The 26,715-nt window shown below is 42.0% G+C and overlaps 1 protein-coding gene across 1 annotated transcript; it reads right to left on the bottom strand.

Moving 5' to 3' along the window:
* Nucleotides 1-1,019: 1,019 nt before the first annotated feature.
* TNFSF11 (TNF superfamily member 11) lies at nt 1,020-24,701 on the bottom strand. The gene is made up of 5 exons (XM_075727627.1): nt 24,480-24,701; nt 16,677-16,844; nt 9,265-9,310; nt 9,084-9,182; nt 1,020-1,441 (listed from the first exon to the last, which is right to left on the bottom strand). Exons 1-5 carry the CDS (start codon nt 24,699-24,701, stop codon nt 1,020-1,022), a joined length of 957 nt encoding a protein of 318 aa, XP_075583742.1.
* Nucleotides 24,702-26,715: the final 2,014 nt, after the last annotated feature.

Below are 26,715 nucleotides of genomic sequence, written 5' to 3'. Positions count from 1 at the left end.
ATTGCAAACAACCTCTTTTAGCTGCAATTTTTCCCATTGGGATTAAAAAGTGCACCAGTTTAACATGTCTGTACATTAAGAACAGTTTAAAACATTAAATATACAAACAGCAAGAGATTTTAAATATTTTGTATCAAATACTATAGGACAATATAATTTACATTTTTTTGTTTTTACACAAAACATTACACCTGAAATATAACTTTAGATATTACAGAATATAAAAATACATACTTTTTGTCTAAAAAATGTCTTTGCAGGTTTTGGCACAATGTAATACTTCAAAGGCACACCGTATTTTGGCAGTCTATATTTGCAATTAACTGTGCAACAATAATAAAAATGACCTGTAATTAACCTTTTGAACTGCAAGGCCAGATGATTTCCCTTCTTCCTGGAATAGCCCTTTTAATCAGGTAAAAACTTAAGTTGAACTGTTTAGGTGTTCTGCAACTCATTTCTGCCGCAGCCTGAGCTCTCCAACACTAATCCAGCAAAGCAAGAACAGGCTTAATTAAGCATGTGAAAAGCCACATCAAATGCAATGGGATTAGTCATACTTTCACAATCTTTGCCATCTCAGGGTCAGAACGCTCAACCCCAAGCAAAATTGAGCCCTAAATGCAAGTTGGGAGCCAAGTTCTGTCCTGCCCTGTGTTTACGCCAAAACTAGTTAAGAGTAGCACAGGTTAAAAAGTCAGGGCAGAACCTGGAAACAGAAGTTCAATAATATTAATTGCTCTGATTTCAACTACACCAATGTAAAAGTCATAATGACTCTACCAAAGCCAGTGGAGACATACAAAGTAAAACTGCTATAAGACTGAATCACGAGAACTATGTAATTTTGCCCTTCTGTGCATTTGTGGGACTCCCACTGGAGTCAGCACAGGGCAAAAACGTGTCTTTAGAGATAAATGGCTTATACAGATGCAATTGGGTTGCAAAAGATTTTCAGTTCTGTCTTCAAGTTGTTTCTGGATCACAAAAAACCCAAACAATTTTCCGCACTAAAAGATTCAGTCTAAATCCCTTACTTTAAAAGCCCCAAAGTAAGTTGCTTCTTGTGACGAATCCAGTAGCAATGGGTTTGATACCTGGATACTGATCATTTCACCAGATTTTAATTTGAAAAACCCTCCTACATTGACAGAATAAAAATGAAATTCCGAATTCCCTGACCAGTATTTGGTGCTTCCTCCCTTCATCAACACATCAGAGCGCCTTATTTTAAGGTTTGTCTTAGTCATATACACCATCAGCTGAAGCCCTCTTTTAGTCAGGTTTCCTGAAGTTTCATGATGTCTAAAACAAATGTTGGCATAAAGGTAGTAAAATCCATCTTGATTAACAATTAGCTTTCCATCATTGAATGTCATATTTGATAAGTTTGCCTGGCCTTTGTCATGATGCCAGGATGTGAGGTTCACTTTGCGAGTTCCTGAAGAGAAGGGAGAAAAAAAAATTATTTATAAACATTTAACAAAACTCAACATTTAGAAAGCAATCCCTGGGTTTTTAGAACCAATAGCAACTTCAGTTATATAAGCCAAAGTGAATATTAGACAATTACAATAAAAATTCCTAAGAAATTTCCTTTTTTCATCATATACTGCCATATTTGGCTGGCTATAACTGTCTGCCCTCCCACTAGAACAGCTGCTGGACCATGGTACAAAACATTTACTTGGCCAGTAGTTTGATTATGCTAAGCAATCGTGCAAGAAGCTCTGTCTAGAAATTGCATTCCACCTAAAATTCTATTCAAGTAACAAATACTTGAGAGGAATTTGAAAAGAAAAGTTCATAATGAAAAAACAGCAAATCTTGTTACCAGTCTTTAACCTATAAGTGTTTGCAAGGAATAACTAAACAAAATCTGAAAACAAGTTAAACTGGTAATTCCCCAAAGAGAAAGCTGATGAAACCTTCCATATTTTATGTTCTTGTGACTGTAGCGGTACAAAGGTAAACACATTTTCATTTAAGAACACCAAAAAGAATGGGGGAAAAAATCAGTACAATTGTGCATCTTTAGTACTACACAATAAATTGCCTAGACTTTAGATAGCACTTCAAGTATTTATGACATAACAAACCTTTTTATGCAAAAACAGTGTTTACACTTAACCCAGTGCTTGCATATACCAGAATAAGGCTCCACAATCCGGTTTAGTCATATCCTAGCTATCAAGGATAGTGGCACACAGCACAATCCTAATTCTTTGATAGTTGTACAAATACTTATAGCTGGGCAATTATAGGTATTAGGAAGGTAAACTCAGATTCTTTGTCTAATATCTCGTGGAAGGTCTTGGAAAAAAGCTTTAGGAAGACAGATGTGATTCTGCATGCATTGCTCTTTTTTTTTTTTTTTCCTTTTCTTATTTTTATTTATTTTAAAGTACCTTAAGTTTCAAACTAGAAACAACGAGCCGATATTCCATGCTTGGAGGACAACAGTCCCCTTCAAGTTGTCTTAAGCTGGAGATCCACAAATTAGAAAAGAAAATTATAATATTCTCTCTGTCTCACCATAGAACATCATGCATGCGGGAATCAAAATACCTGTGTAACAGTTACCAAGTCTGACTACCAAAAAGGACAGATTAATATGTAAACAAGCATTATTGAATTCCTTCTAACAGGTACACGTAAGCCCTTCCAGCTCTGCCTGCATGATGGTGGCCTGGTAAACAGGAAGCTGTCCCTTATCTGTCAAGGTGACTGAACACTCTGTGAAAAGAACGAAAAGGAGCCAAGAGACTGGAGATGTTTTGATTAGTTTGTCAGCTCAGTACTGTCACTGAAAGCTAACTGAAAGCTAATGTACAGGTACAGATGTCCCCCAGAAACTCTGGCCTGAAAGGCACATCCTGGGTGCTATCATCAAATATCCACATTGTATCATCTCTTGGAGGTTTCAAGCTGGTCAAATCTCAGATGTCATTTCATGTAGATCCTGGACACTAGCAAAAGGTTCTTTGGACATTAGGAAAACATTCTTCATTGAGAGGGTGGTCAGTCATTGGAAAAGGCTCCCCAGGGAAGTGGTCATAGCACCAAGCCTGTCAGAGTTCAAGAAGTATCTGGATGACACTCTTAGTCATGTGGTTTAGTTTTAGGTAGTCCCGGTGAGGAGCTGGGAGTTGGACTCCATGACCCCTATGGGTCCTTTCTAACTCAAGATATTCTATGATTCTACTATTGAGGCTGTGCTAAGAGATGGCCTGGCAGGAGGTCAGATAGGCACTGAAAGAACATTTGAGTCTTCCTTCCATACCTGGTGATATTTGACACTTCAGTTTGGTTTTGGTGGCACAGTGTTAAGCAGCCTGCAACACAAGCCCAGATAGCATTGCTACTGCAGCACATGTTTATCACAGTATTTTCTGTTGAGGAGCATGCCCTGCAGCACATATCCCACAGTCCCTTCCACCTCTCCAGCTTCACCACCATCCCATTATAGCACTCACCTCTCATCTCACAGCCTCTGCCTGCAAAAACAGAGGAATAGGCAACAGTGGGAGGAGAAGATACAGCCAAGGCCCACGGGCATGTCCACAGAGGAAACAGCACTGTCCTGAGAAAGCCACACAGGCCCTGACCCTTCCTGATACACACAAGCCACTAACACACTCTACCATTTATTCAGTGTAATACGCAGGGCATAACACAACAGATGAGAGCTGGCCAACTTGTCCTCCTAACCACTAGCAATTTTCATCACACAAGACTAACTCCATTTTCTCCCTCTAAGGCACCCACAGCACTGGGTCCACACAGGCACCAGAATACCTTACACCTAAAGCTCCCAGTGCATCTAGATGCCTGCTTGGAATATTCAGTACCTTATTCTCCCAACATCGAACCAAACCAATCTGTTCCCACCAAAGTTTCCATGGCATTTGGCAGGGCCCAGTGCCCTCTCCTCCAAGCATGTATTGAGGCACACCCCAGAACCACCAGTGCTCACAAGCGTGCTGAGGAAAAGCCCCAGGTATATTTGATTTGTTAAAAAGATGCCTCCTGGATTTGTTTGTGCAGAAAGACATGAGGGGAAGTAGGGACAGGGGAATTTGAGAGCTACGAGTCCTTCCTAACTGCCAAAGGCAAGCAACTTCTGCATGTGAGAGGAATACTTTAATAGTAGTCTAGAACAAAAAGCTTCTGGCTTTCTTCCACAAAGACTTGAGCACAGCACAGCTGTCAAAGGCAAATCATAAACAGTTGCTCCCCTATCGCTCCAGTATAGCCAGGTAGAAATTATACAAGCAAAATCATACAGAGAAGCTGTCTTCTGTGCAGTGCCTCAAAAAAAACTTCTGAAAACCATCAATTACTTGGAAGCGACACTAAGATCTTAAGTCTCAGCCTGGAATTATTCACCTGCAAGAGATGCTGAGATAGGGGTACCAGGTACATGTCTGAAGCACTGGGGATAGCTGAGGAAGTTGTAGAACTTCTTGTGTTAAGTCTGCCAGAAATACTGCCCCAAGGAGGTTGGGCTACCTTCAAGATGAGGAAAATAAGCAAGAAATCCCTGCTTGGATCAGAGGAGAGGCACATCAGAGATATGGGACAGGAATGTATAACATATGATGGAACAGAAAGGCATGCTGGCACATGGTGAGTGACTGGTGGCACACTGGGTAGCTGCTAGGAAGATTTTATTTACCTGGCAAGTAAACTTTTTAGTTGCCAGTCTTAATCAAGTAGCAATTTTGAAAAAATCTTTGGTGGGAAAGCATGATTCTCTGCTGAAGAAGGGGGAAGAGAGAAAATAGGTGCCACAGTCATATGTAATTGAGATGCTGAGAGGGGCTCTGGGTGAAGTTTGTCCACAGTTTTGGTCTTGAGGGGAATACACATCATTCATCCATGGTCAGGCAGAGGGACAGGCCAAGAGATGATGGAAGATGACCCTTATCTGTTTTGGGCAGGGGATTAGCCTAGACAACTTCTGGAAGTCCCTTCCAACCTAAATTATAACACTATGATTGTATTATCCGCCCAAAAGAGGCAGATGGGCATTTTGCCACAATTCAGAGCTTCAGAAGAGGCATGCCACAGCCAGCAGCACAGCACAAAGATGCATTAGTAGGAGTTATGCCATGCAATCTTTAATGGAAGGAGTGAGCAGGCTCTCAGCACTTCTGGTGGTAATACACCCAAATTTGGAGACACTAAAACAATCAGTACCCCAAAACACAGGTAGGGGAGAAAACTAGAGCATACAAGTGCCAAATCAGCTGTCCATACATCGGAAACTCTGAAACATAACGCAAGCCATCGGACAGTCAGAAATGCTGCAATACAGTATCTTCTGTGGTAAGATTTACTATGGAGCCATGGAAAAAATAGTACAAGGGAAGTCATGTTGACAGAGAAGGAAGAGGTCAGGGAGGTAATGAGTAAGATAACCTTCCAGACACGGTAAAAAGCATTAAAAAAGTCAAGATAATACACAGTTTTTCTGGTAACTGAAGACAAATCAAAACAACGTCTTGGATACTTGTGAGCATGAACTAAAACTAATAGAAATGAGCTTTAATAAAATTTATTAGTAAGAAGGAAGATGATGGGAGGGGAACAGAGGAGAAAGTAGCCCTGTACTGATAATTTGTTTGCAACCTAGCAGCTTTCAGGTATAAATAAAGCCTGAGAGAAGGACCAAAGCACTGTGTACTCTGAAAAACAGTTTTGGAGGCAAAGGGCAGCTAAACTGAAGCTGTAGCTGTAAATAGCTCAGGATACTACAGCATTTCCTTAGACAGCTAAAGATATCAATTCACATCCCAAACAATATATTTAACATTTACATTTATTTCTGTTTGTGATTTTCTCCTTTAAACTGCGACTGATTTCTGTAATCAATTTATAAACCAAAATTCACTGTTTTCATTTAAAACCTAGGCAGCATTTATAGTGAGCTCTGGTAAAAAGCAACCAGCAAGCATCCAGCTTTAACCTAAGGCAGCAAACCTAAAAAATATACACAGCAAGCCAAACCACTATGGCTTCTGCAGCCAAATGATGGGTCAGGACACAAAGACCTGGGGAGGGTTATTTTCGCCCTCCCTTGCACTCTCCCCAGCTGCCAAAGTCCATTTGGGGCTTGGTATTATTGTGAACCAGGTAAAAGGAAAATGTTCCCTCACAGACAACTGCTCAGTGCCTCTTCATGAAGGGTGTTCAGTGGCAAACTACTTAGAATCGTATTTGACAGTGATGGAGACTGAATTTTTTTTTTTTTTCTTGACATTGTTTATTTTGGGTCAGAGTGATGACAGTAGAGAACCTTAAAATACTAACAGATCTGTCCAGACTGAGGGATGGCATAAAACAATTTAGAAAGATTTCAGACATGTAGGGTAAGGAATCAGGGGAACAAAATAGAAATTGCCATTTGCAGTCAGAGGAAACAGGATGGAAGACAAAACTCCTGTAACCCTCGGGTAAATTCTTCATCCTTTATGCCTGTCATTAACCTCTATGCCACCCAGCGTACTGCCTCATACCAGTGAGCATGATACTAAAGTGCCTCACAACCAGTAGGTTCAGGGTTCCAGCTATCCATAAGGATGCAGCCCCTCACTGCTGCAATGCCCACAAGGACTGCAGAAGCTGTGCTCATGATTAACACCCTGGCAATACTCTTCCAAGAGGCAGAAGCCATATGTACCAGATCAAGAGGGAGTATGTCCAGCTCATCACATTGGTAAGGGATTGATCTGCTCCAAGGAGAAACAAAGCAGCTTACTGTTACAGGCACTGTATTTCTGAGAGTTCCTGCAGCCTGTGCTATTTAAAAAAAAAAAAAGTGAAGAGAGCAAGCAAGAGCAATGCCTCCTTGCCATTACCCACAGATGTGCTATGTCGCTCCCTAGAAGGTTAATGCAGTGATGCACAACAGTAAAAATTATCAGCTGCTAGCCCTGATAAAAATACAGTCAGTTTACAGCAACATCCAGGTAGACAGCAAACAAATTCCCCACACCAAAAGGAGGATTTCACAAGGTGTGACACTGACACACTCCAGTTCTGTAGATACAAGTGATGTCTCTATGATTAGCAAATTAATCCTTCCAAAGACAAAATGCTAAGACCAATTTACTGATACTGCATCTTCTACTATTGACCTATGTCAAAGGCCAAAATCTGACTGAAATAGAAGCTTCTCAGGAGGCATTTGAGCTAATAAGAAAGCTTGTAGATGTTCTGACTGCCATGTGACAAGCTGCTTAAGCTCTCTGCTTATAAAGCTCTGGATCTGGATTGGCAATGCCAATGCACTTGAAGGGAGAAAGAATCCTCTCCCTCCAGGCAAGAAGCTAACCTGTTGTGTACAGAAATGCTTTGTCTTTAAATAGAGTAAGAGCAAAGTATTACTACACAGGCTGCTGAAATCTCAGATTTCAAGCCTCAACACAGCATTCCCCTTTGGTTTTGTTACATAAAACAGAAAAGCAATGCACATAGCTTAATTAACAAGGAGTTCAGCACTCCTTCTTCTTCAGAGGAAGAAGACAGTGGTGACCAGTACCCCCTCTTATCTTGAGATCCTCTGTCTGATAGCTTTACAATAAATTCTGGTTTACTTCTACCACACCAATGGTGATTGTTGTGTTGAGAATACAGAGAAAAATCTCAGCTGACAGTGTCACAGGGCAAAAAAGGAAACAGTTACTAAGATATCTTAGAACTGTAGGAATGAATCTTTTCCTCTGCAGAGTGTTCCAAGGCAGACTCATGTCTTGTTCCTTCATATTGTACTAGCAAGGATATTCCCAAAGCCATCCACAGACACTCATGGGTAGAGAGTAAGAGGTCTAGCAAGACAAAAGATTGCGATCCTCTTACCATAGGAGCAGATAAAAGCCACAGGAACTTTTTTTCCCCCTACTCAATAGCTCAGAAACATACTGCACCCAAGTCAACACACTGACCAGAAACCCTGTTGCTCAGAGTACAATGCTATGATCTTTGATCTTCCTGCTACTGGACTAGATGGATGCAGACAGACCCTTGTGAAGCTTTGGCATGTCTGAATGTCAGGAAGGCCCTGGGAGTCTTGATGTAAAAAAGTCTATACCAGCCCTGCAACATAATAATGAATGGAATATGACAAAACCTTTTCAACTGCCATTTGCAGAAGGAAACATGTGCTATAAATTCAGCCCTATGCTATGAGAGTTCAATGTACCCACAGAGGGCAGGGAACTAGCAGGCAAGTTATAATAATGACATTGGGACTGCAGCTCTAGGTTCTCAACATCTCAGAATGAAAGGTGTGCTTCCTTTATGGCAAGTCCTTACACTGATGGGCACCTGACATGCGTGTGTGTTGTGTATTCATACAAGATTCTCAGCTTCCAGATCCACCCTGAAGACAAATGCTGTGTCACCCAGTATAGACTCAACTACACTTCAGCACACAAAAGGAGTGTTGCTGTGGAGGGTTGAATAGGTGGACATAAGACATTCTTGACTTTTACAAGAGAAAACACCACATTTCTTCATCTGACAACAGGACAAAAAAAAAAATCTTAAGACTCAATGGAAGGGAAACATCTTCCAACCTGCAAGATCTGGATTCTGGCCAATCTTTGTGCTAGCATATCCTTGCATATATATGTATATGTATGCACGCATGTGTGTGTATGTGTATCTATAGCTTATTGCCAGTGTGAGCAAAGAACTCCAGATGGGCCCTACTAGCCAAAGCAAATAAGAAACTTCAGAGGAGAGCATTCAATGCATATCTTCATTCCTCACCTGAAAACAGCACAAAGAGGCAGGCCAAGCCGTCAGAGCTTGATCATGAAAACCGGTCATTTGAAATGGAGGCCATTCAGCACACAAGAGACTGATATAAGATACCTGAGGCAAAGGGGAGCTATCCTCCTGTTAACATTACCCCTGCTGCCCCTGAAATCCTTTAACACATCCAATTTATTCCCATTATCAAAAGCCATTTCTGAAATCCCAATCTGTTGCTGGTATTGCTGAACTATTTTCATATACTTCACTGTAATACATTTATAGTAGCATTGGAAGTATTCACTTAAAATTGAACTTACCAGATGGAATATTCTTATCATCAATAATGAGATGGGCAAAAGGCTGCTTCTCAGGTTTGTTTCTCTTGTACAGATCCATTCCTAGTGCCTCCATTGCAGCTAGAGATAAAAGAATTGCATCACCTCAGAAAGACAAGTTTAGTAGAACTAAAATATCACTTATTCATAAACCAGCACCTACCTTTTTCTGGTCTTGGTGGTGTTCTTCCCATGACACGCTGGACTTCCTAAAATGAGAAAGAGCCATTGCTTTGATGTTGTCTTGGTTTTGTAATATTGTGTATTACAGGTAGTTTGCAGAATTACAACACTCTGTGTGTGTGTGTATATACACACACAGAGCTGAATATGAGCCAGCAGTATGCCCAAGTGGCCAAGAAGGCCAACAGCATCCTGGCTAGTATCAGGAACAGTGTGGCCAGCAGGAGCAGGAAAGTGATTGTCCCCCTGTATTTGGCACTGCTGAGGCCGCACCTCAATTACTGTGTTCAGTTTTGGGCCCCTCACTACAAGACAGACACTGAGGTGCTGGAGCGTGTCCAGAGAAGGGCAGTGAAGCTGGTGAAGGGCCTAGAGCACAAGTCTCATGAGAAGCTGCCAAGGAAACTGGGGTTGTTTAGACTGGAGAAAAAGAGGATCGGGGAGACCTTATTGCTCTTTACAACTATCTGAAAGGAGACTGCAGCAAGGTGGGTGTCAGTCTCTTTTCTCAAGTAAAAAGTGATAGGACAAGAGGAAACCGCCTCAAGTGCGCCAGGGGAGGTTTAGATGGGATATTAGGAAAAATTTCTTCACAGAAAGGGTTGTCAAGCACTGGAACATGCTGTCCAGGGGAGTGGTTGAGTGCCCATCCCTGGAGGTATTTAAAAGATGTGTAGATGTGGTGCTTAGGGACATTGTTTAGTGGTGGACTTGGTAGCATTAGGTTAAAAGTTGGCTGTGATGATCTTAAAGGTCTTTTCCAACCTAAACAATTCTATGATGCTGTGATATGTGGGGGTTGTTCTACATACAGAATATTCAGATGCCTGGGATACATATTCTCATATTTACATGGTGTATAATATGAACACACAGTTTAGCTGCCACAATCAAATTACTTCCTCTGTCCAATACATCTGATAAAGGCGGACAGGAATGATGGTGTGTATGATCACTGCACTATCTATTGAAGTAGTGGTGACAGACATTGACAACCTTTCCTACTTATTGCACTTGGAATATTTCTCTAAGTATAATGGAACAATGACTGCTAAAAATGCATCACACAAAACAATGGAGTTTATGAGCTGATTTTATTACTTGGGGTCAAAAGGTAACAAAAGAGGTAGTTCTAATAGGGACTAGTGTGTAGTCACACTAACAACTAAGGAAAGCTAAGCTCTGAATTTCATTTGTGATGAGGTAAATTAAAACCTCCACCCCTCACAATCCAGGGCATTAACAGGGCAGGTTGCAAGACTACAAGGCTTTATAATCAAGGCTCACTTCTAACAAGGTATGCAAGAACTGAAGGATTAAGCATCTTCCATATCTGTAATGAGCCAAAGGGACTGGGTGCCAAGAGTTTGGAAGCATGCATTCTTCAAAACTGCAGATGAATTACCATGAACGAAACCCATGTTACCCAAAACCAAGAACAGCACAAGTAACAGACATCAGGCACCACAAAGCACCTTGTTTTTAACAATCCACACCTGTTTTCCTCATAAGAAAACATACAAACAGCAGTTTTCAAAAAATCTAATCAGCCTTGTTCTTGTTACAAGCCTGGACTGAGTCTCGGTAATATTCGGTTCAATCCTCAGTTCTGTCCCCTGTTCCCCCATAACTCTCTTCATCTCTGTTTTCTAAAAAAAACTGGGTAACATTCTATTTGCTATTCAGAATACCTCATACCATGGAGTCATCAAGATGATGTTTAGTAAAAGGAAACATCTCGCTGAAGACAGCAAATCATATCTCATACTTAAAACCTAAGAGTGGTCCTTTGTTTTGTCTTTGTCACACATATTGCTGTTCATCTGATTCAATACACCTCAGATTTGGCCAGATCAGCAAGTTCCACTGCGCTTTCAATCACTGCGGTGTTTCAGAATTTGAAATCCTGCTTTGAAAACACCTAATGGCCTGCTTTTATGTAATTTTGCAGCCACAGTGAAATCTGTAGTGCCTTAGCCAGTGCATTTATTACTCTCACTTTCCCCTTTCAGTAGGTGTTTAAATGTTAAACCAAGATGAAAAGCCACAGCAGTATGGAAGTTGTAGTATGACTATCAAAGCATAATACTTCAGCAGAGATATGCTGATTTTGTAGATAAGAATCATTAAGATGTTTTCTGCTGTAGAGACGAGAAGAAAAGCAGAAGAATTGCAACTTCAAAAGAAGCAAAACTCATGTCCACCTCCCCCATTTACATTCACTTCCCCTCTCTGATCTTCCTACTTCAATGTCAGTTCTAAGAGCATGAAAATGAAGCTCAGTTCTAGGAGCTGCACACCAGCATCAGCCTCTAGCCACACTTGAGCTCTTCAACTTCATCAGAAGTAGGAAGACAACAAAAAAAATATTGCAAGTACTAGATACTGCAAAAAGTGGCAAAAGCCTCTGAAGAGAAGAGGACTTAAGGTAAAAGAGACTAGGACACACTCTTAAGAGATTACTGCACCACACCTACTCCCAACCCTTTCCCTAGAAAGGGGAGACTCCTTCGGTTTCTTGCTTTCTTAATGGAAACTTCTCAGATCTTCTCGGATGTGGAGTCTGCTTTCATATCCTTTCCTTCTGGGAAATGTGATGATGTCCTTGCCTGGAGAGCCTACTGGGCAGGTCCAAAAAGAGCTATGTACATTTTAATCTCCTATTATCTAAACTGGTACTAAAAAAAATTCTGCGGTTGGTAACTGCACAGCCCTTGAAGTCCCTGAACTGGCCAATTGCTATCCTCCTCTTAACCTACATTTTTCTTAGGAGTATAGAGTTCTGCTTCTGCACATTTCCAAAGATGCTCTAGCTTGAGCAGCTCGGTACCTCACCTTCTGAGGTCTAGCAGCCTGACTCAGCTCATCTTCCATGCGGAAAGGCTGTGGTCCTCATGAAATGCAGTCTCAGCTGCTTTCTTTCTAACTGTTGGTGGTGCTGTTCATCTGCAACATCACCACTTGGTAAGCAGAACAGCTACCCAGGAAGACTTGGGTCCACAACTCTCCTTGTCCTGATGTCTTGAGCCTACTTTCCTGTTGCCTAGGAGCATTCCTCTCTGACAGGAACACTCTCCTGTACTCCTCTTGAAGTTATGCTACTATGCAATTAGGAATGCAAGGTGTCATTACAACAAAAGGGAGATTATAAGCATGAGCCCAACACTAACACACTGACAAAACCTGGCAACTGGCTCATGTCCATTGACTCTTCTGTGTGCTTGTCATTGGATTAGAAGTGGCTAGCCTGTGGCCAGAAAACAGAAATCCTCCATCAGCCAAGTTCTCCAAACACTGGATTAGTGACAAGTTCTTTACTTGATTCTGACCAGCCCCACAAACTTGATACACCTTTCTGTTCTGTTGCCCAGACTTCCAAAAGGAAACTGCAATACATGAATTAGTCCCTAGATAACAGAGATGGAGCTGTGGGTTTCCTCACGAAAAATAAGTAGTTCAACACTTCTCTTGATTTTTTACTTCATGTTTTTACAGTTCCAAGGTGCTGATACACAACCTACCTTGTAAAAGCATTTTAGCATGTACTTGCTTCTGACCCTGAAGGACTCAAGGACCACATTTTTCAGTGGATGTCTGAAGATATCCAGTTGTCTAAAACAGGGCATCTTAGTGGGATTATAAAACTCCACTGGTATCCTCACTGCAAGGAATTAAGAGCTAGGATTTTTGAAATCCTTAAAGTATCAACTGCATTTTTTAGCACCTGAACATCTTTAAGCATCTCATACCTAATCACAATGTACGCTACCATTAAGAAAGCAGAAACAGCTCAACAGAACCTGTCACTAAGACACTGCTATAACGGCACAAGAACCGTTGACAAAATATTACCAGTGACTTCTTTTAAGACTGCCACTCACAGAACCATGTGCACTACCAAGCTGTTATTTTTAGAAAAACTGTACACAAAAATCACACCACTCTTAGTCTTATGGTAAGCTGCACCTGTACACCTTTGCATCATTTGCTCACTGTCCATCAACAGTAGTTGGCCTGCATCCCACCTTCCAACCTCTTTCATACAGACACTACTTAAACAACAGACAAGCAGCCAGTCACAAAACTGAAAAATGTGTCTTCCTTCATCCAAAGAATTTAAGAGGCCATTGGGAAACTGCGAAACATTCACATTTTAAAAGCTAAAATCATGCTTTAAGTGCCTGGAAAATTGGGAACTGCTCTTTCCTCATCCACAGCAGGCTGCAGGTTTTAACCCTTAGCATCTCAGCATCTTCAAAACAAAAACAACTTTTGCTCTTCAAGTTATGTCCAATGTTGAGGATGCAGAGACAAGGCTACATTTGAACACGTGACATTTGTGAATGGTTTTTCCTCTCCTTTGGCTTTTACAATATCTCAGTACCCACTCTAAGCAGCTATACGTAGCCTTTTGAGACCAATCAGAAGAGAACCCCTCTGGACATTGATGTATTGCTTCAGCTGTGATCTTAACGCTCCTTTATGCAGTTGTGTCTTCTACTACCAGAGTGCTTTAAGTCCAGCTAATACCAGGAAGAAGTATCTGATTATGTTGCCGGAAATTTAGCAATTTGAAGAATGCTGATCACAAAGGAAGTGAAATAGAAAGTACATGAACCAATATTCATCAGAAGATAGTTTAGAGAACAGCCCTACAACCTCTACCCAAATGAGTAGTCTATTGCCTGCAGAAAAAAAAAAAGGCATGTAAGGTTGTAGAATGGAAACTGAATTTTTAACAACTTACAGCAATCACTCGTGAAACCTTGACTTCGTCCGTGACTACATGCACTTTAAATATCTGATAACTATATAGAGCTCTTTATAAGTGCTGCCCTGGAGGTCTAGCAAAGTACTCTGTTGCCAAGTGGGAGACTAGTTTATGCCTTATCTCCCCAAGCTGCTAGAAGCTGGGAATATTGCCAAAAAAAGTTACTTATGAATTGACCCAATATATGTTTGTAGTCCTTTCTGCTTCAGGCTCATAACAGACTTCGTAAGGACTGTGGTTAGTGCATCTGGACAGCCAAAAGGTTTTTAGGGTTACATGCAAAAAAATTAAGCAGACAGGCTAGCAAAGTGTATTATTTGTCTGCTTGAAAGTTTATATACAATATCAAAAATGTGCTTTCTACTGAGTAAGCTGCTCCCTAAGCAGTATTTTTATCCTGGAATATGCTAAGGAATTCCCATTAGATTTTGATTAAAAGAAAATCTTTAATTATTATTTTTTCAGGAGACAAATGTTTCTAGTCCCAACTGTGCAGCCCTACTACACTGGTTTTCATAAGAGTACTTTCATTTTCAACTTCAATCCCTGCTTTAGATTTAAGCACTAGGTCTACAGGTGTGCAAAGGAACAGATGAGAACCAGTGCAGTAAGATAAAAGCTGTAACCAGACCATAAACCTGAGCAAAAGCAAGTTGTCTATTTTCATTTCCTGAACAGCTTGAATTGCAAAAGACAACATACTGAAAAATCACAAAACTTAAACGGTATTTTAAAGTGTTCCATTTCAGTCACTTAACATGCTGCCAGTTCAAATAAGGACAGTGGTTCTTAAAACACAGACAGACTAGACTCTCCTTCAGGAAAATGAAGAAAGCACAGATGATAGGAAACTTCATTCAAGTCACACTATCTGCATTCCCACACATAAAGGACTAGCACAACTGGAAGTAAGATTCAGCTGCATCTCTGCCCTTCATTGTAGCAGAGCCAATGAAAGGCAGAGCTTACAGAACATGGTGAAGTACAATCTTGCCTTAACGCTGTTTGTTTCACTTCTCTGATACACTGAAAAGATGCAAATGTAGCCCCAGGCAAGCATTTTCCTATTTTTCTCTGTGTCATCAATATATGATGACAAAGCATCCAGAACACTGACCCAGCTACTTAATACATTCTGTTGCATTCAAGGGAAATTTAGAAACTGATTACTTTGGCAAGGGAAATTTTATTGTTCTCAAACTAATGGTCATCAACCAAAAAAGTTATCCCTACTCACTACTTATCTTGGCCATGGACATTGCAGCATTTAACCTCCATCCAGAATGGCAGGATATGCAGCCTCAACTAAAGCCAATGCCTTTGTTGAGTAACCAGCAGCAAATGACAAGAATACAGGGCTTCCCATTCACTTACTGTAACAAGCTCCGTGCTCTGTCATGGGAGCTGCATGAACAAGCAGTGTAGTACCAGCACACAGAACACAGAAGTAGGTGTAGTGTGAGACAGTCTATAAAATGCTGGAAGACAGAACTAATCCTACAGAGTTAACCTTTTCTTTTCCTTAAGGTTTTCAAGGAGGTGGCTAGCAAATGGGACAAGACATGAACTCCTAGGTTTCTTAAGTTTTGTTCACAAAAAGATCTGTCACTTGGGGTACTCTGTTAAAAGCAAGCATTAGCAGAATTAAAATACCATATAATTAACTCAAGTACAATTCACTCTGTAAAGTGTACATGAGTTCAGCTCAAATCTAATGTAGTATTATGAAAAGTTGAGTCTTATGCAGATGTGAAACAGTAGTAACAGACCTGGTAAGCCAGGAAAACCAAATACCATAGCAGACATTCAGCTTTTAAACAACTCATAATTAGCACTAAACACTATCATGAACATGCAAAGAGATCAAAGGCAGTAACTGCAGTATGAGGTGATTGTGACATATATCCAGCTTGCCTAGGCTTTTTCATTAAGGCTGACTTCTTAAGCTGACTATTTGTTATTTGTGTTTGGGAACAAGCTGCTACTCTCAACTGCTGGGCAAAGACTGCCTGGTTATCATGCTATGGCACAGTAGCTCTTCTGCCAGTGTGGGAACTGTCTGCACAGAACAGAGAACTGGCGAAGTGAGCAAAAAAGAAAAAGCAGACTCTATTCCTCATTTTGGATTGCAGAAAGAGTAAGAAACAGGAGCAAAAATGTTTTCTCCTCTGACTTTTAGGCAGTATTTTGCTTGTTGATGATGTTGACTTAGGAAAATCTTGTCAGAAACAGAGTCAGGAAGACTGCTTTAAAAAGACATGGAACTGTCCTTTCTTATGTCAGCAAACCTATACAAATATTAGGATAAATGACTGCCATTCAGGCCCATCCAAATGTCAGAATGGCCAATCAATTAACTAACTGCAATCAGTTTTCTCAGTGCAACTTCAAGTCTTCCTTTCTTTAAAAAAAAAAAAAAAAAAAAAGATGTGTTTGAATACAGAATTGGTTAACTACCAGGTTCATGAGGAAAGAGAATATGATCTTGGATGCAACTTCAGGTATTATTCGAACACCAGAAAATACTTTCTAGAACTTACCTGCGACTACAGATATTCGAAAAATTGTTGTATTCAACAGGAGCAGGAAATAAAGGAACACACAGTCTCCCTGCCACTCACCTTCTGCACAGCTCTTTGGAGAGCCTGTTTCATGCTTCTACATGATTCTGGCATTAACTTCGCTTCTTGATTTTCAAAGGATGTATCATGCAAATCTGTATTTTCTTGATGTCCAAAAAGTGTTCTGACACAGTGTGCATGTTCTTTTGAAATTCTAGTAGGGTCCATCTGAAACAAAAATATAAGCACAACCACAGTTTTAAGTGTCTGTCCAAGAGACATTAAGAGCATTTAAGTCAGGGAGAATTTTCAACCATCTAAAAGTCTGGCACCTAGCTAAGTTTATTATCTAAATTTTCATTGTAAACAATTAAAAGAGAAAGTTCCCCACATGGAGGTTTATTTCATCCAACAGGCGTGAGAGATAGGAGAATGAATCATCTTCTGGACCTGCCTAGTTCTTTAGCTTAGACTGGATGTCTGACTTTCAAAAGCTAAAGATAAATCCCACTCCTACAGTAAAATCAATAATCCTGAATTTCATTTTTTGATCACTCAGTGCAATATCACAATTATTTTAGCAGGCAACATACACAGCCATCCTATCTGTAAAAAATACCGTTTGCAAGATGACATAAATGGCAAGTAGAGGAACTTGGAGGAAGTATGTACAACATCTTGCACATCATTTTCAAAAGGAGAAACGGAAGAACAGGAGCCAGTTATCACTGAAACTATTTTGTGGGTAAGAGATATTGCTGCATGAAACAGTCACTGAGGAAGACAACACAAATTCAGAAAGACAAAAAGATGATAAAATGGTACCACAGAAGACCTCTGCTTTATGGGACAAAGACTGGTAAATCTAGAATATCTGCAAGATATTTTTAGCAATCAGTCTTTGTGATTGAATCAAATATACTTTTAAAGTACATTTAGAATACTCCTGAATTCTACTAGTTAGATAAATTGGAAGGATATTCCAAGGATTAGGACTGTGCCTTGGCAGAGTTTAATTGCTTAAACATTATTTAACCATTTCACCCTCTCCCCCCGCACTCCACCTAGTTTACACTCAAGAGATACTAACCACTGTTTTTCAGAGATGGCCTAAGACTCTCAGCAATTATTCTCAACTGGTATTCCGCTTTTACTTCAGGCTTGAAGAAGTGTTTGTGCACTCAAAACCTTGTCTAAGTTCTCTAACTGTATCAGCTGGTCTAATAAAGAACATTTACTTCTATCTTTCTGTACAAAGTGGAAGGAACAATTTCACCTGAGTGAATTACAAAAGGTAATACACTATTTGTAATCATGATGAGGGAATGCCAAGACATTATGGATAGTGTTCAGTTTCCTTTAACATAGCACTGAACAAAACCAATCATCAAAAGTAAGTTTTGCAGAATACAAAACAGTCAGAGCAAATCAAACATGTTATATCATTTGTTCACACAAACTTATGTTTCATGTGAATTTGACTCCCTAACCCCCAAAAAAGAACCAAGTTAACTTAAAAGTATAAGGTTAGGGTTACAGAGGTGAATTTAAGTCTATACCGGCCAGGCAGCCATCCACCAGGCACAGACTGCAGAGAAACATTTGTTGCACAGAGGGCAACACCAAATGCTGCCTCATCCATCACCATCCTTCTGCTGAAGTCTCCAGATGAGAGCTGTTTGCCCAATTCATTCAGACCAATGTCAGCCCCCATGACCTGGCTTAGCTGTCTCAGTTATTCCTGCAGATTTAGAATTAAACAGGTCAAAAAAGGTTCACCTGAAGATCAGAAGATGCCACGGCTTTGAGCAGAGGGGTAGAGATGAGTTACAGAATGGCTTGGAGGCAGTAACATCTTCCTCGGGTGGCCTGACACAGCCGAATCCAAAAAAAAAATCTGTGTGTAGCCATTACAGCTCTATGAATTAAGCACTAAAAAGTACATTAATGACTTCTGAAGTCAGCTAGTGCAGCGCAGCCCCATTAACTGTTTAAGCTGATCTAAACCAGCACCTCACCTTCACCACAAAATTTCATTCCTGGTTCTCAATCTTCTCTTCTAAATCAATAACCTGTGAAGAATTTTTGCTGATCTAATTTTCTGAAAGATTAGCATCCTGAAACCATCTCATTCATGTATCAGTCAAGCATCGGAGCCAGTACAGGGACAGGCATAGGAATGAAAGAGCAGGAAGGCAGCACAAGCTTTAACAACTTTAAAGTACACCCTAAAACTGTCTCTCCCAATATGTTCCACAAGTAGCCAGACCTCAGAAAATCAACTGTAAACTGAAAGGAAAAAAAGAAAAACAAAGCATTTACCAAGAGCTGCTAAAAGGCAGTTCATACAGAATGACCTGGGCTGGAAGGTGCCTCTGGAGGTCTCTTGAAGCTTGAAGCAGGGCCAACTTGTAACTTAGGTCAGGTTGGTCAAGGCCTTGTCTAGACAAGCTTTGTGGAATTTCCATCAATGGAGACTGTCAACCTCTCTGGGCAAACTGCTCTACAATTTAACCACTTTTATTGTGTAAAAACACTGGTTTTGATGTCCAGCTACAGTTCTTCTTGCTGTAATTTACGACTGTGCCTCTTGTTTTTGCTGGGCACTTCTGAAGAGCCTGGCTCCATCTTTAGGTAGCTAAAAGTGGTGATTAGCTTCCCGCACCTTAGTCTGTTCTTCTTTACATTCAGAGAATCCAGTTCTCCATTTCTGGTCCCTACCAGTGGACTTCTGCTGGACTCTCTCCAGTTTGTGGATACACCTCTGCTACTGAAGGACCCAAACCAGGACCCATTATTCCAGATGTAGCTTCATATGCTGGGATTGTTAGAGACCCGAGGGAATTAGGGTCTTCAACAGGATCTGGATGTCTCTTCCCCCCTCCACACACATCACAGGATAGAAAATAGAAAGCCACAGCAAATAACTCCCAGTAGATACTCATTTTTAGCAGCAATTCTACTAGTGAGAGACTATTATCCCAGTTTTGGATTTATTTAAACACATCTTCTGAAAAGCAGACAAGAAAACTAGGTTTTACAACACAAAGATCACGAAATTTCTAAAGGCCTGAGTGTCCAGCATGACAAATCATGTGTAGTGTAGACTTAACAGCTATCACCCATCAACAACCAGTCAAATGTGTCACACCACACTGTGCTAGAACAGTAACAGCAGACTGTACAAAAGCACTCGCTGGGATTATAGTTTACCTGCTGAAGGCTTAAGACAGAAAACCAACACCTCTACACCTACAGTTAAAAGATTGAAGGCTTAATGGAAACACTGTAACTGATAGTTTCAGCAACTTAAAGCTGTGCAGCCCATCCTGACAAACTGCAAGTCTCCAGAGATTTAGTGTTTGATAAGGTGAAGATCAGAGGATCTGGTGACTAGCCAACCTACCTGCTTGCCCTTACCTTTTTCAAAGAATACCTAGTCTTCACCACATTTAACCATTGAAATTAGCTCACTTGTCTGAAAAGGCATTCTCAGAAATCCTGCATCTTATATCTTTATAAAGAATGTGTACTGAACTGCCATGGCTGTAAACAAATATTACCAAGCACTGAGACCAAGACTGTGGGCAAGAAGTGATGCACAGAAAAACTTTCAAGTTCAAGTGTTTTGAGCAGAACTTCTAAAGAGCCAGACAAAATACCAGAATGGTCTACAGGAATCAGCTTGCTAACTTGCAAGGAACAGAAGGTGAGCCTTTGAATAAAGAGACCGTCAGCATGAAGGCCTAAATATTTGATACTTGGAATATACACCAAGATGCAACCAAAAATGTTGGAGAAAGCTTTACAACATGTTAAGCTAAATACCCTACAGGAATTAACCTATTTACATAGAGGAGTATCTAGCTTATTTTTCCTGTTACTGTTGTATATACATCCATTATATCTGACCTTGGAATCAAATCAAATCTTTCAGTGCCCCTTGGTTTTCAGCATCTCTAATCATTTAGTTGCATCTCTGCACTCCTTTCACCTAAATCAGGGCAGCCAAAATGAACTCCACCATTGTGGATGAGACCAGTTGAATTTACAGAATTAAGAAACAATTTTCTGATGTTAAAAAGGTTCGTTTTGATTTTAAAAGATACAATACATTCCAGCCAACTTTACTTATTAAATGTTGCCTTGATTATGCAATGTTACAGTACCATATTCTGTACTTACTCTTTACAATAAATGTTTACCATTTATACTTGTACTTGATTTTCAAACTTAAACCAACTTCCACGTTATCAAGTATCACTTTGCACTCCATGATCTTTCTTAACCACCAAGCACGGCTTGTTCCAGCCTTCCAAAAAAGTGCTAATGACCCCCAGGAAGCTGTTTTCTGTTAGCGACTGCTCTAGCACACTCACAAAACTTTAGATGAAGTCTGAAAAGCGATTGTTTAAAAACATACTTTCATTAAAGTCAGCATTTCACAGATGCATGAAATGACAAAAAAAAAATCTGTCCTCCAGGTCCCCATTTATCCAAGTGTGAATTCTTTAGTGTGGTAGAATACTTCACATTTGTACAGACTTTTTTTAATGGGAAAAATGGATAAGCTTGGAGTTCCAGGTTAAACTATGGGAATTAGACATCCGGCCCCCACATCTGGATTTGAGCACTTCCAGCTTGTTCCGCTGCCCTCCAGTTCAGTCAGTGTTAGACCAAATTCCTACTCTTTTATGATCTAAGTACATTAAGGAAGTGGGCCAGAAAAAGTTTAACAGCAAAGCTTTTGGAGACTATACTTTAGCATTCACCAGTGAAAGTTAAAATACTTCACTCTCTCGCCTTGTGCTGTGCATGAGTCTCTATTACATGATGATCTCCAGCTGCTCTGAGTATCTAACTAAATTTTCATGGCATTTTCATTGATTTCATTGATCAATTTTCATTGATCATTATCATTGATCAATACTCCTCATGAAATATAAGCAAAATAAACACTTAATACCAATACATTTTGTTACATGTTTAATTTCTTAGATTCAGTACATCGCACAAGATGGTCCAAAAAGAAAAGCCAGAACATCTTAATGTTTTTACATTTCAGAACACCAGAATATTGGTAAAATTCAATTCTTAGCTTTCTCTTTCTTTTTAGATATACCAGCTCATTGTCTCATTTGCATTGCGCTGCATTATTTCTTGGCCACAAACATGTGTTTACCCGTGAAAATCTAGTGTCAGTCTTAGTTATGTGTCTTGTGAAATTCCAAACACTCAAGCCACAAAATAAACAAAGCTAAGGAAAAACCAAAACCTCAGCTATTGTCTAAGCTCATATTGTGTCATGATCCAGCCCAGAATTATGCAAATACAGATAAAATGTGTATGGTAAAACTGAGTCAGAGTTTACTCAGCCTCTTAGGTAGACTTTTAAAGAGCTTGTAAAATGTATAATTTCTTAGTATCAGCCTATACAGTCAAATCTTACTAATCCTCATTTGGTTAATTCACCAACCAAACAATTCAAATCTTTTGATGCACAGCTTCTACTATTAACTTCTCATTATTTTAACAAAATACACCATGATACTTAAGTTTTGTTATTAAAGTACAAATTTAGATAGCTGAAATTTGTACTGAAAAGTACAAATTGAGATAGCTTAATACAACTAAATTTGACAGCAATCTTTTCAAAAGAAAGAGGTCAGATCATGTCCCCTATAAATAAAACAATCTGCAAGACAATTAAATAAGACAACTTCTGCAGGACCTACTATATTTTCTCCATCTATCTTATTTCACAATAAGAAATTTGTGAACAAATATGGATTACCATATCTTATTATTGTGAATTATGTACTTACTTCAAAAGTATACTTATTATTCTATTTTTCAGTGATGGCAAAGAAGACATTTTCTCCATTAGCAATTTTTCAGGCAATGACTTCAGTCAAGTCTACATTTAGCTACATCGTCTCTTTTAGATGTTTCGGAAGTTCAAGTTTACAAAGGACTCCATCCAACAGCATTACTCCAAATCTACAGGAACAAGAAACTGGCAAGAGAATTAAGCTGCCAAATGCAGAATTACAGCCAGACTATGCAATTTTTTAAATCAAGGAAGCAGAAGAAAAATAGTCATTATGGTAAGAAAGCTCTTTTTACCCTTTGTTAGGCATGTGTGAGCACTGACATGAATCTACCCGAAAGAGTCCTTAATAAGGGGGGGAGGAGGGAAGGGGAGATAAAGATAATGGAAAAATAGGGTTTTCAAAAAGTATACTTTGATTAGTTGTTTTGATTGCAATGGCTCTCTAGGTATAGCTGCACATTTCTATGAGCTATGTTTTGACAAAGATGTCTTTTCAAGTTCATGCAGATCTGGAGTGAAAAACATTTCTCTGCCACAAGCTGAAGTAGGCATTAATTTACTTCACTGTCAAGCAAATGAGTAGCTTTAAGCTACTTTACACTGAGTCCCAGAAATTAAATGTCACTCTTCTGAAGCATACAGGATATGATTAACTAAGTACTGTATTGCTGTTCCATTTTATTTTAGTAAAAATGGCAAACGCAAAGCCACTGTTGGTAAGAAAACACGAATTGCTCTGCATAATAAGTGATCAGCAGTGTTACTGTATATTTGATAGTCATTCATCTGTTTAAGTGGGTATACATTTGTGCAACAACTGGTTTCGGAGTGCACTTTGTTAAGAAATCCAGTCTGCTACATCAAGATCAAGCGCATTTACCTAGAAAGTAGACCAAAAGAAACAGGTTTCCACTCCCCACTGACTTCAAATGAAAAATACACACAACAGAAGTACCACTTCCATGAAGGCAGTGAGACCCATATTAACAGAACCAATTAGCATCAGATGAAAAAGCCGAGAAGAAAGCTAACACCTAGCCCCAAGAAGCAACCAGCCGGCAGCCCCCCACTTCCTCTGAGAGGGTAAGAGACACAGCAGCGAGTGAATCCAGCCAGCCAGCCGAGCCGTTTCCAAGAAGCGGGCTCCTCTTCTCTCCGAAAGCCTAACCGCTCCTCACCTCATCTCCCCCACAGCGATACCTCCCCGTGCTCCTTTCTGCGTGCACCACTGCCTCTTCCCAAGCATCCCCCACTGCCTCTTCCGAAGCATCCCCCGGCAGGCTTGCGGCCTGGCAGGCGCGGGATGGCTCGCTCGCTCTCAGGAACGAGCTCCTGAGCCACAGCGGGCACCTCCGGCTGATGCCCGCTAACGCACAGACCCCGCTCCGCCGTGCCCCGGCGCAGTCTGAAGGACAAACGATGCCAAGCGGTGTTGTGCGGTGGCTTGTTTTTCTGTAAGGACGTTTCTCCTGCTGGCGAAACGTTTATGGCAGCCAAAGACCTCAGCCACCTTCAAACCGCTCTCTGGCGAATAACTGAAAGCTGGTCGTTAAAAACCAAAGCCCTGCAAGGCTTCAGGGTGAAGGATCATTAAGCTGCTTCCCGAGTCGGGGACCCCTCACCTCCGGCCTCGCTGAGAAACCCTGTACCTCAACAGGCACCATTAGGCCGCGGCAACACCTACAACGCCTCCGGCTGAGCAGCTCCAGTGAGGGCACAGCGCAGGGCGGGCAGGGTCCCGGGAGCCCTCCAGCCTGACGCCCTCAACGCTGGGCCAACTTCACAGCCAGATAAAGTTGTTCTCTACCCCTTTTTTTTTTTTTTTTTTTTTTTAATTAATCTCCTCAATCCCACCGACGCGAGCGCTTTCGCCTCTTCCCAAAGGGGCGGGGGTGCGAGGCGGCCGCTCCCGCCCTGCCCGGCCGCCCCCTCACAGCGCGGCTGCCGCCGCCCGCCGCGAAGGCGGGAAGGGGCCGCGCCGACCCCCTCGCCCTCACCCCGCCGCCGCCGCCGGCGGAGGCCCCGCTTACCTGAGCTCGGAAGTAGAGGAAGAGGGCGACGCTGCAGACCACCTGCCCCAGCCCCAAGAGGACGAGGGCGGCGAGGAGGGAGCGGGAGGCGGGCGGCGGGTGCGGGTGGGCCGGCAGCGGCGGCGGCGGCTGGGGCGGCGGGGCGCTCTCGTGGGCGGCGCCGCTGCCCAGCTCCTCGGAGCCGCGCAAGTACTTGGTGTAGTCTCGGCTGGCGCGCCGCATGGCGCCGCGGGCAGCTCCGCTCCGCTCCGCTCGGACGGCTCCACAGGCGGCCAGCGGCTCGGCGGAGCTCCCCAGCCTCGGCAAAACAACCTCGCCGCCCCGGCCGGGCACCTCTTATAAACTGGGCGGCCAATCAGCCCCGGGCGGCGTGCCTCTGCCCCCCCCCCCCCCCCGTCCCCGTCCCCGCCGCCGCCACACGCATCACCACCGCCCCCTCCTCGCCTCCCCTCCCCGAGCAGCGACCGGCCCGCGGCGGGAGGGGAGGGTCGGGTCGGGTCGGGTCGGGTCGGGCCCGCCCCGCCCCTGCCCTAGGATCCCCGGCCTCCACCGCCGGGCCGCTCGCCCAGCGATCGCGGTCAGCGCTGCTCCTCCTCGCGGAGCGAAGCTCTTCGCCTCCCCTCCGCCATGAGGGAGCGAAGTACGGGCAGCCCTGCCTTCGCCGGCTCCTGCCGGCCGCTGTCCCCTTGCCCCCTCCCCACCCTTGCCCCCGCTCAGGTTTGTGAGGCACCCGGCAGCCGAGGCCTCCCTTAGCCCCTGGTCGCCTCTGGAGGCTCCTTTTCCCCCAAATCCCCGGGGTATCTGGAGGCGGCCTGCACCCCAGGTGGGCCCTCTCTGTCATCCCCTGGCCCCTTTGGTGGGCCCAGGTCCTCAGGGGACCAAAGGTCTGTCAAACCCTCCGTGTCCTAACTCACTCCTCACTCAGGCCAGGCTAAAATGAGCGCAAATGGTGTTGACTTGCGCTGTCCAAAACGGGCAACACGGTTCGGCGCCCTTTTAGAGGACTGGGGCAAAAAAATGGCAGAAAGCTGTGCTGGCATAAACTGGCTGATGCTGAAACTAGATCAGAGCCTGCCCGTGTCCCCTCACGCAGCCAGTCTGCTACAGAGGCGTTTCCAAATGCTTGGTTAGGAACAACATCTTCCTGCGCTTCCCACGCCTCGGCTTGCATTCAATACTGAAACCTCTTCCTCGTAAAGTCATGCTGCAGTTTGTAGGCACTTTCTTTCCCATGGCTTTCTGGGGGTCCCATTTGGGTTAAGTCTCCTCTTCACATACCTAGTCATTTAAAGTTTGTAGTCGTTCCTGCCTTCATGTAGTCTTTCCTCTCTCTGGGCTTTTGCTCATCAGTTTAGCTACACTTTTGGAGGTGTGACTATCTCTTCAGTAGATCCATCTTGTGTTCCTGACTAGTCCACTTTGTGGAAAGCATTCTCCTAAATCCTATGAAAGTGCTTGTTGCAAAGACAGTGCAGGTATATTAGGTCTGCAGCCCTGTAAAATTCAGTGGGGAAATGCTCCAGACATAAAAGCAAGTAAGTTGAAGTCCAGCTCAGGCTTTGAAGAACATGGGAGAATGACACAGATCCATGTAGATCATTTTGACTGTAGAAAAACAGTCTAATTTTCGACTCTTGATACATGACAGAATATCCTGTTTAGGTCTGTCTAAGCTAAGAAATTGAGAAACTTCACCTCCTAAAGAGGTTGACTGAACCAGACATGATTACATGCTCCAACAAATTAAAGGAAACTGTCTGAAATACACCAAACCACCATGCAACAAATTACTATCAAAATAAGCTGATATCATTTAACACTGGATCCAAATAGTGCAATAACAATTACTTCACCAACAATGAGACACATCTGAGAAATGATGGTGAGAGCACCTGCTTCCCAACATCACCCACCAGGAAGTCATGGAGCAATACCCAGCCTTGAACAGCTACCCCTGTCTCTTCTTTCCAAATGCTTACATTTATGCTCGGAAACATTGGTAGCATTGTGGTCTGTAGAGAATTTGAGGAATTGTTTCTCTAAGTGTGTCTTGACTTTTCTGAAAACAAAATGAAGGTAAACTAGCCACCATCCCCTGTAAAATAACTGTGAAAATAATCTCACATTATACCGAGCTGGACATCCCTGAATGAATTTTACATTGGTCTACAATAACAGTTCTTTTAGGAGAGAATAAGAGTGTAATAATTTTTTGAAAGATACAGCTGGTTTTTTT

This window comes from Pelecanus crispus, chromosome 1 (assembly GCF_030463565.1).
Source record: "Pelecanus crispus isolate bPelCri1 chromosome 1, bPelCri1.pri, whole genome shotgun sequence".
NCBI classification, from domain to species: domain Eukaryota; kingdom Metazoa; phylum Chordata; class Aves; order Pelecaniformes; family Pelecanidae; genus Pelecanus; species Pelecanus crispus.
This window is presented reverse-complemented; position numbering and strand designations above follow the sequence as displayed.

What these genes read in the sequence shown, in the direction of transcription:
- TNFSF11 (XM_075727627.1), bottom strand. Translation starts at nt 24,701, where the DNA reads ATGCGGCGCGCCAGCCGAGACTACACCAAGTACTTGCGCGGCTCCGAG. An exon ending in TCCAAAGAGCTGTGCAGAAG is followed by an intron (nt 9,311 to 16,676) that starts GTGAGTGGCAGG and finishes TTCTCATTTTAG; the next exon opens with GAAGTCCAGCGTGTCATGGG. An exon ending in ACCACCAAGACCAGAAAAAG is followed by an intron (nt 9,183 to 9,264) that starts GTAGGTGCTGGT and finishes TTTTATCTCTAG; the next exon opens with CTGCAATGGAGGCACTAGGA.